This window comes from Zea mays, chromosome 3, assembly GCF_902167145.1.
Source record: "Zea mays cultivar B73 chromosome 3, Zm-B73-REFERENCE-NAM-5.0, whole genome shotgun sequence".
Classification (NCBI taxonomy): domain Eukaryota; kingdom Viridiplantae; phylum Streptophyta; class Magnoliopsida; order Poales; family Poaceae; genus Zea; species Zea mays.
The window spans coordinates 143,758,286-143,768,751 of NC_050098.1; the positions used below are offsets into that span (position 1 = coordinate 143,758,286).

Here is a 10,466-nt window from a genome sequence, read left to right on the forward strand (position 1 = left end):
AGCAAGACCTCTTCTACCCTGAAAGGCTCAATAGAAGAGACAAAGGAGTAATGCTCACAAAAATTAACTAATCTTGAACGAGTAGTTACTCCCTTGCTAATATTACCCAATATTTGGTCGACGGGATGATCCCTTTGAATCGTCGCTCAAACTTGGGTTGGAGGTGCCTGAGGTGCTTCTTCCTCTTCAACTTGAACATCCTGTGCTCCCCCTTGATCGCGCCTCCACTTGAGGTACCTGATCGACATCTTGGGTTGGGGGATGCACCATAGTTGAGGAAGACGGTTGATCTTGCTCCAATTGTTCCTGAGGTCGTACATCTCCAATCGCCATGGTGCGTATCGCGGCCGTTGGAACGTCTTCTTCATCTACATCATCAAGATCAACAACTTGCTCTCTTGGAGAGCCATTAGTCTCATCAAATACAACGTCGCTAGAGACTTCAACCAAACCCGATGATTTGTTGAAGACCCTATACGCCTTTGTATTTGAATCATAACCTAATAAAAACCCTTCTACAGCTTTGGGAGCAAATTTAGAGGTTCTACCTTTCTTCACAAGAATATAACACTTGCTCCCAAATACACGAAAATAAGACACATTGGGTTTGTTACCAGTCAGCAGCTCATATGAAGTCTTCTTGAGGAGGCGGTGAAGGTAGACCCTGTTGATGGCGTGGCAAGCCGTGTTCACGGCTTCCGACCAAAAGCGCTCTGGGGTCTTGAACTCTCCAAGCATAGTCCTCGCCATATCTATGAGCGTCCTGTTCTTCCTCTCTACCACACCATTTTGCTGAGGTGTGTAGGGAGCGGAGAACTCGTGCTTGATCCCCTCCTCCTCAAGGAACTCCTCCACTTGAAGATTCTTGAATTCGGACCCGTTGTCGCTCCTTATCTTCTTCACCTTGAGCTCATACTCATTTTGAGCTCTCCTGAGGAAGCGCTTGAGGGTCCCTTGGGTTTCAGACTTATCCTGCAAAAAGAACACCCAAGTGAAGCGGGAAAAGTCATCAACAATAACTAGACCATACTTACTTCCTCCTATGCTCAGATAGGTGACGGGTCCGAAGAGGTCCATATGCAGCAGCTCCAGAGGTCTTGAAGTGGTCATCACATTCTTGCTGTGATGTGCTCCTCCCACTTGTTTACCTGCTTGACAAGCTGCACAAGGTCTATCTTTTTTGAATTGCACGTTAGTCAAACCTATCACGTGTTCTCCCTTTAGAAGCTTGTGAAGGTTCTTCATCCCCACATGTGCTAAGCGGCGATGCCACAGCCAGCCCATGCTAGTCTTAGCAATTAAGCATGCATCTAGACCGACCTCCTCTTTTGCAAAATCAACTAAATAAAGTTTGTCGTCTAATACACCCTTAAAAGCTAATGAACCATCACTTCTTCTAAAGACAGACACATCTATATTTGTAAATAGACAATTATATCCCATATTACATAATTGACTAACAGATAGTAAATTATATCCAAGAGACTCAACTAAAAACACATTAGAGATAGAGTGCTCATTTGATATTGCAATCTTGCATAAACCTTTCACCTTGCCTTGGTTCCCATCACCGAATATGATTGAATCTTGGGAATCCTTATTCTTGACGTAGGAGGTGAACATCTTCTTTTCCCCTGTCATATGGTTCGTGCATACGCTGTCGATAATCCAGCTTGAACCCCCGGATGCATAAACCTGCAAGGCAAATTTAGGCTTGGGTCTTAGGTACCCAACTCTTGTTGGGTCCTACAAGGTTAGTCACAATTGTCTTAGGGACCCAAATGCAAGTTTTATCACCCTTGCATTTTGCCCCTAATTTCCTAGCAACTATCTTCCTATCCTTTCTACAAATAGCAAAGGAAGCATTTAAAGCATGATAAATTGTAGAGGGTCCATTCATAACTTTCCTAGGAACATGAACAATATTCTTTCTAGGCACATGATGAATATTTTTCCTAGGCATATCTCTATCATGCATATAGGAAGAACTGGAAGCAAACATAGAATAAGAATCATAGGCATGTGAATCAAAAGCATTACAACTCCTATGAGACTGTCTTCTATCATTGTACATAAAAGCATGGTTCTTTTTAGTACTACTTGCCATAGGGGCCTTCCCTTTCTCCTTGGCGGAGATGGGAGCCTTATGGCTTGTTAAGTTCTTGGCTTCCCTCTTGAAGCCAAGCCCATCCTTAATTGAGGGGTGTCTACCAATCGTGTAGGCATCCCTAGCAAATTTTAGTTTATCAAAATCACTTTTGCTAGCCTTAAGTTGGGCATTAAGACTAGCCATTTCATCATTTAACTTTGCAATAGAAGCTATGTGTTCACTACAAGCATCAATATCAAAATCTTTACATCTATTGCAAATAACAACATTTTCTACACAAGTTGTTGATTTACTAGCTATTTCTAACTTAGCATTCAAATCATCATTAATGCTCCTTAAGCTAGAAATCATCTCATGGCAAGAAGATAATTCACAAGAAAGCATTTCATTTCTCTTAACTTCTAAGGCATGAGATTTTTGTGCTTCTACAAATTTGTCATGTTCTTCATACAACAAGTCCTCTTGTTTTTCTAAAAGCCTATTCTTATCATTCAAGGCATCAATCAATTCATTAATTTTATCTACCTTGGTTCTATCTAGGCCCTTAAATAAACATGAATAATCTATTTCATCCTCATCACTAGATTCGTCCTCACTTGAAGAAGCATAAGTAGAGTTTCGAGTACATACCTTCTTCTCCCTTGCCATAAGGCATGTGTGGCGCTCGTTGGGGAAGAGGGATGACTTGTTGAAGGCGGTGGCGGCGAGTCCTTCATTGTCGGAGTCGGACGAGGAGCAATCCGAATCCCACTCCTTGCCAAGATGTGCCTCGCCCTTTGCCTTCTTATAGTTCTTCTTCTTCTCCCTCTTGTTCCCTTGATCCTGATCACTATCATTGTCGGGACAGTTAGCAATAAAATGACCAAGCTTACCACATTTGAAGCATGAGCGCTTCCCCTTTGTCTTGGTCTTGCTCGGTTGCCCCTTGCGACCCTTTAGCGCCGTCTTGAATCTTTTGATGATGAGGGCCATCTCTTCATCATTTAGCCCTGCCGCCTCTACTTGCGCTACCTTGCTAGGTAACGCCTCCTTGCTCCTTGTTGCCTTGAGAGCAATGGGTTGAGGCTCATGGATTGGACCGTTCAACGCGTCGTCCACGTACCTCGCCTCCTTGATCATCATTCGCCCGCTTACGAATTTTCCAAGGACTTCTTCGGGCGACATTTTGGTGTACCTGGGATTCTCACGAATATTATTCACCAAATGAGGATCAAGAACGGTAAAGGACCTTAGCATCAGTCGGACGACGTCGTGGTCCGTCCATCGCGTGCTTCCGTAGCTCCTTATTTTGTTGATAAGGGTCTTGAGCCGGTTGTATGTTTGGGTTGGCTCCTCGCCCCTTATCATCGCGAATTGTCCAAGCTCGCCCTCCACCAACTCCATCTTGGTGAGCAAGGTGACGTCGTTCCCCTCATGAGAAATCTTGAGGGTGTCCCAGATCTGCTTGGCATTGTCCAAGCCGCTCACTTTATGGTACTCGTCCCTACACAAGGAGGCTAACAAGTAGTGGCTTGTGCATTTCTATGAATTTGTTCATTAATGAAAATAGGACTATCCGAGCTATCGAACTTCATTCCACTTTCCACAATCTCCCATATGCTCGGATGGAGAGAGAACAGGTGACTACGCATTTTGTGGCTCCAAAATCCGTAATCCTCTCCATCGAAGTGAGGAGGTTTGCCAAGTGGAATGGAGAGCAAATGAGTATTTGTACTTTGCGGAATACGAGAGTAGTCAAAAGAAAAGTTCGAATTAACCGGTTTCCTTCTCTCATAGTCGTTGTGGTCGTCGTCCTTTTGGGAAGAAGTAGACTCATCGCTGTCGTCGTAGTAGACAATTTCCTTGATGCGCCTTGTCTTCTTCTTCTTCCCATCTTTTCGTCTATGGCCCGAGCCGGAGTCGGTAGGCTTGTCATCCTTCGGCTCGTTGACGAAGGATTCCTTCTCTTTATTGTTGATCACGATACCCTTCCCCTTAGGATCCATCTCTTCGGGCGGTTAGTCCCTTTGTGAAGAGAACGGCTCTGATACCAATTGAGAGCACCTAGAGGGGGGTGAATAGGTGATCCTGTGAAACTTGAAACTTAAGCCACAAAACTTGGTTAATCGTTAGCACAATAAATGCCAAGTGGCTAGATAGGAGTCTCAACAAAAACACAATAACCACAAGAGATCAATCACAGAGATGGCACGGTGGTTATCCCGTGGTTCGGCCAAGACCAACGCTTGCCTACTCCACGTTGTGGCGTCCCAACGGACGAGGGTTGCAATCAACCCCTCTCAAGCGGTCCAAAGACCCACTTGAATACCACGATGTTTTGCTTGCTTTTCTCAATCCCGTTTGCGAGGAATCTCCACAACTTGGAGCCTCTCGCCCTTACACTTGAAGTTCACAAAGAAGCACAGAGCAAGGGAGGATTAGCAACGCACACAAGACACAAGAATCAGAGTGTCACCACGCACACAAGTCGCAACAAGAGCTCGCAATGCAACCCAATGAGTTCACAACTCCACTAGAGCTCTATATGCTATCACAAAGAAACAAATGCGCGGAATCGATGTCTTGGTGCTTAGGAATGTTGTAGGAATGCTTGGTGTGCTCCTCCATGCGCCTAGGGGTCCCTTTTATAGCCCCAAGGCAGCTAGGAGCCGTTGAGAGCAATCCTGGAAGGCAGATCTTGCCTTCTGTCGACTGGCGCACCGGACAGTCTGGTGCACCACCGGACATCCACTGTTCATTGTCCGGTGCAGATTGCTTTCCTTATTTGGCGAAGCCGACCGTTGAAGTCTGAGAGCCGTTGGCGCACCGGACACTGTCCGGTGCACACCGGACAGTCCGGTGCACCAATGTGACCGTTGGCTCGGCCACGCGTCAAGCGCGGAATCCTCGGCCGACCGTTGCCCCGGCTGACTGTTGACTCACCAGACAATCCGGTGCACCACCGGACAGACCGGTGAATTTTAGCCGTACGCCGTTGATGGTTTCCCGAGAGCGACGAGTTCGCCTGTGAACGGCTCACCGGACAGTCCGGTGCACCACCGGACAGTCCGGTGAATTATAGCCGTACACCATCGTCAAAGTCCCGAGAGCAGCCTGTTCGCCCGAGCCAGTCGTCCGGTGCACCACCGGACACTGTCCGGTGCACCACCGGACAGTCCGGTGAAACCAGACTGAGCAGACTTTGGCTGAACTTGACCATCTCTTCTCCAACTCGATTTTTCTGTTTTCAGCACTTAGACACAATACATTAGTCCATAAAATAATGTACTAAGTCTAGAAACATACCTTTTGACATGCTTTGCACTTTGTCCACACCTTTGCATAGATTAGCACAAAAGCATTTGTGTTGGCACTCAATCACCAAAATACATAGAAATGGCCCAAGGGCACATTTCCCTTTCAGTGTTCCCTGCCTTGCTTCCTTGGTAGAGGTGTATGGGAAGTCGCGATCCCTTGGCAGATGGGTAACATACTTGTGGGTAAAGATGTGCAACCTCTGCAGAGTGTAAAACTGGTATATCAACCGTACTCACGGTCATGTGCGGCACAGACACTCACATTATTAATTTATGGAATAATACTTAGTTTGCTTTATTATTATCATTTATTTTTGTAAGACTTCTGCTATGTAATAATGATATTTATCTCTATATACTTTGTCGTTATATGTGGTGTTCTTCTTTGGCACGCATATGAGATGCACCCGACTTTATCCTTTAAATCCGGGTGTGACACTTCTGAACTTTGATGAGCTAAGATTCAGCCTGGAAGAGGGCTTGAGGAAAACTACCAGAAAGCGCAGAATGGTAAAATGCCAACGACATGATCTGTATGCTTACGAATGACTTAGAGCCTTACGGAGTTAAAATAGCATCCCATGTTGGCACCCATTTGATATGAGATGTTGTTTGGTTCACGAAATGTATGTAGTGTTAATGATAACAATAATAATTCACAATCAAATACGAACGATAACAAATTTGAATTGGTAAGTACCAACTCCTAATGTGGTATGTGATTTAAACAAACATGGCAGGCCAGTGCCGGAGGGAGTGCCAGCGGTACGGTGGAACATGGCCCCTCGATCCGAAGGGCCCCCAATTATCTAAGCTACATCCATATAATTCGTACGTGAGTTTTGCTCACAACATTAGCCCCACCACTAATTCCTACTTGTTGGCTGACTGCCGCAAGCTGTTGGCGAGTGGACAGTGGTGACCCCGTGCTGCGTGTTGGGTCACTGCGTCTACGTGCATGAGATGAGCCATCATGCAACCACCTGACTTCAAGAAAGAAGGATAATTTTTAAATCTTTTTCCAACTTGGTTCATTATTATGTTTTATTTATATAACGAAATATAAATCAATTAGACTTCTCTAATAATTATTTGACAACCTTATAAATTAAATGATTTTATTCTATTTATTTTTTATGCATGCACACCATTTAGTTTAGTATTCTAATATCCAACTATCGACCATGTCTTCTACTAATCGATTTAGAAAATATGATTTCGGTTCCAAAATGCATAAGATGTTGAGTTGAAGCTTCTTCAAAACTCCATTCCAAACTAAAAGATGGGCCTGTGGAAATATTTAAGTTTCTAAAGCGGCATGATTTCAGGGGTGGGCCTAGTTGGGACCGTGGGTATACATTTGAATATCCATGTTTTTACAAATCCATATAATTTCATCAATAATGCATGGCACAAAAAAGAGTTTGAGCCCTAATTCTTTTAATATTTTGGATTTCTGAATATCCAATCTTAAATTTCTAGATCCGTCATGATTCTTTTTATAACCCAAGTACAGGGCTTCGAATTTTCTCGGCACGATCATGAAACATGATTTAACGTTATCAGTTATTCATCACGTTACAAATAGAATGATACATAATTCTTAGCCTGATCCCCCATCTGAACCTGTCGAAATGACGCGCCAGAACACTACGTCGAGTCCAGTCAGTCCAGTGAGGCAGTGATGTATTGAAAATGGTTCTATTCTAGCGGCAAGAGCTGGAGTTGTTGTTGTTTAGTCAAGAAGTCAAAGCAGCGTTGTATCTCCGGTGGTTTGGGGGCAACTAGAGGCCACATGAGTCATTCATGACATCCACGTCGTGGGGAAGTGGGGAGCCATGTCCTCGGCACTTCCAGAGTCCCAGACCAGAGTATTCCGCACCGTCGTCTTCTTCGGCTAAACCGTTTCCCGTAATCTGTGATATCGAGCAAACTAAAGCAATGGTATGTCCCCTGCAATTTCAATGTCCACTAGTGCGGGGCAATTCTACCCGGCAACCTTAGAGAGGACTGAGGAGTTTGACTCGACGGAGGAGGCGACCAAGAACAGAAGAGCAATTGCGATGACATTGGGTCACCATGATGCGTGAGCGTGATCTGTGTTGGATGAGGGCCGAGAGCGGGCGGCAGGCATGACATGAGGTTGCCGCCGCAATAGTCAGCATATGAATCTTTTGATTTTGAATTTATATCTACACGTAAAACTCCCCACATGCTCATGGAATCATGGAGATAGCTCTGGACCTCTCGTTGCCGGCCAGCTAAAACGGGGCGCGTAACGTGCCTGCCTGATGTCTCAGCTCCCGCGCAAACCGGCTTTCTCTCTCTAGCCACCACCACCTCACCGCCTCTCTTGCTCTGCACTGCACGCGTCCTCAGCCATCCATGCGAACAAACAACCACTGGCCTCGCCGTTGCTCATTCTTCCCTCGGCCGCCCACCCACTAGAGATGGACAGCCGGAGCCAAGCGCCCTACAAGTCCAGCAGCTTCTCGCCGGCGACAACCCGCGACGAGGGCGGCGGCAGGACCCGGGAGGTCGACCGCAACTTCTCCCTCGGCGCGCTCCGCGACAAGAGGGACCTCCCGTACGGAGGCTCCAGAGAGCAGTCCATCAGCGAGGAGGACGAGCAAGAGGGAGGTGGTGACCATGGGGCCGCGCGAGGAGGCGGCGAGGGTCCGGGCTCGGTGGGAGGGGGATGCTGCGGCGAGCCGGACCTCGCCGCGTTGTCGGCGGAGGTGGACGCGTTCCTCGCGGGCCAGGACGAGGGCACGCCGGTGAGCGTCACGGAGGCGACGCTGGACAGGTTCGCGTCCGCCGTCGAGCTGCTGGTCGCCAGCTCCGAGGGCGCCGAGGAGAAGTGGGCCGTGGAGGCCGCCGCCGGCGAGCCGCCGGCGCTGCTGGCCGCGGTCACGCGCATCGCGGCGCTCGCGTCGGCGCTCGGCAAGAGCCCCGAGGGAGGCGGCAAGCACGCCGCCGCCGTGAGCCGAGTCACGGCCGTGCTGCACCGGGCCATGGCGTTCGTCGAGGAAGAGTTCCACGCGCTGCTGGAGGGCCCGCGCGTCCCCAGGGCCGGGGGCGAGCACGAGCCCGACCGCTGCGTCCTCGCGCCGCCGGACGCCGCCGGACGGGACGAGCCCGCGCCGCCGTACCCGCCGGAGACCGTGGACCGGCTCCGCGCCATGGCCGACGCCATGGTCGCCGCGGGCTACGTGACGGAGTGCTCGCAGATATTCCTGGTCACGCGGCGGAACGCGTTCGACGCGGCGCTGCGGGGGCTCGGCTACGACAAGCCCAACGTCGACGACGTGGCGAGGATGGCGTGGGAGGCGCTGGAGGCGGTCATCGTGACGTGGACCAAGGCGTTCCGGCACGCCATCAACGTCGGCCTGTCCACGGAGCACGACCTCTGCGCGCGCGTCTTCGCCGGCCGCCACGCCGCCGTGGGGCGCGGCATCTTCGCGGACCTGTCGCGCTGCGTCATGCTGCACATGCTCAGCTTCACCGAGGCCGTGGCCACGACCAAGCGCGCCGCGGAGAAGCTCTTCAAGGTGCTGGACATGTACGAGGCGGTCCGCGACGCGTCCCCGGTCATCGATGCCTTCCTGTCCGCCGACGAGCCGGCCGGCGAGCACGGCCGCCACACCGGCCTGGCGGACCTCAAGTCCGAGGTCGCCGCCGCGCGGTCCCGGCTCGGCGAGTCCGCCGCCGCCATCTTCCGCGAGCTGGAGAGCTCCATCCGCGCCGACGCCGGGAAGCAGCCGGTGCCGGGCGGCGCTGTGCACCCGCTGACCCGCTACGTGATGAACTATCTAAAGTACGCGTGCGAGTACAACAGCACGCTGGAGCAGGTGTTCCGCGAGCACCACCACGGCGGTGACGACGGCAGTGACAACCCGTTCGCGGCGCAGCTGATGGAGGTGATGGAGCTGCTGCACGGCAACCTGGAGGCCAATTCGCGGCTGTACAAGGACCCGTCGCTGAGCAACATCTTCCTGATGAACAACGGGCGGTACATGCTGCAGAAGATCCGCGGGTCGGCGGAGACCAACGCCATGCTCGGCGAGGCGTGGGCGCGGAAGCAGTCGACCAACCTGCGGCAGTACCACAAGAACTACCAGCGGGACGCGTGGAGCCGCGTGCTGGGGCTGCTCCGGGACGACGGCGTGCTGACGGTGAAGGGCCACGTGCAGAAGCCTGTGCTCAAGGAGCGGTTCAAGCAGTTCAACGCCGCCATGGACGAGATCCACCGGACGCAGGGCGCGTGGGTCGTCAGCGACGAGCAGCTGCAGTCGGAGCTGCGCGTCTCCATCGCCGCCGTCGTCGTGCCGGCCTACCGCTCCTTCCTCGGCCGCTTCGCGCAGCACTTCAGCGCCGGGAGGCAGACGGAGAAGTACGTCAAACTCAGCGCCGAGGACTTGGAGACCATCATCGACGAGCTCTTCGACGGCAACGCCACGTCCATGCCGAGGAAGAAGACATGACGATAATAAACACTATAGTTTGACAACGCCACGCGTCCACTGGTGATTGGTCGGTTCAGCTAATCAATTATCGAATTGAGCAATGTATTGTGTTTTTCCTCTTCAAAAGAGTTTTCTTTTTATTTGTCTGTTAAAAAATGTTATTCGGTCCAACATGATAGTTGATCGATGTACTAAGAACAGGATGTCAGGACAGCTAGATTGATTGTGTAATTTGTAACCATATATGTATCGTCTGATGACATTATGGGCGTGTTTGTTTGCTGTCTGCGAGGCAGCTTTTCATCTAAGCAACAATCTGAGCCTCAGACAATCAAAATCCTACGCCTCGGAAGTATTGCTTAGCCCGGACAAATTTTCTGACAACAAACCAAACATGCCCAAAACCTGGTAGGTGTACCAATGTGTGAAAGAATCTCAGTCACTATGGTCCTGTTTCAATCTCACGAGATAAACTTTAGCTTCCTGCTAAGCTTTAGCCATATTAATTGAAGTGCTAAAGTTTAGCTCCTTGAGGTGTTTGGACTACTCTAATAAAGTTTAGTATATTGGAATAAAAAGACATCTATGTCCCTA

General features: G+C 49.8%; 1 protein-coding gene across 1 annotated transcript; it reads left to right on the forward strand.

Annotated features, from left to right (window-relative positions):
* The first annotated feature begins 7,287 nt into the window (after positions 1–7,287).
* On the forward strand, positions 7,288–10,175 carry LOC103650663 (exocyst complex component EXO70B1). The gene has a single exon (XM_008676220.3). The coding sequence runs from the start codon at positions 7,857–7,859 to the stop codon at positions 9,888–9,890; it is 2,034 nt and encodes a 677-aa protein (XP_008674442.3). The 5' UTR covers positions 7,288–7,856; the 3' UTR covers positions 9,891–10,175.
* Positions 10,176–10,466: the final 291 nt, after the last annotated feature.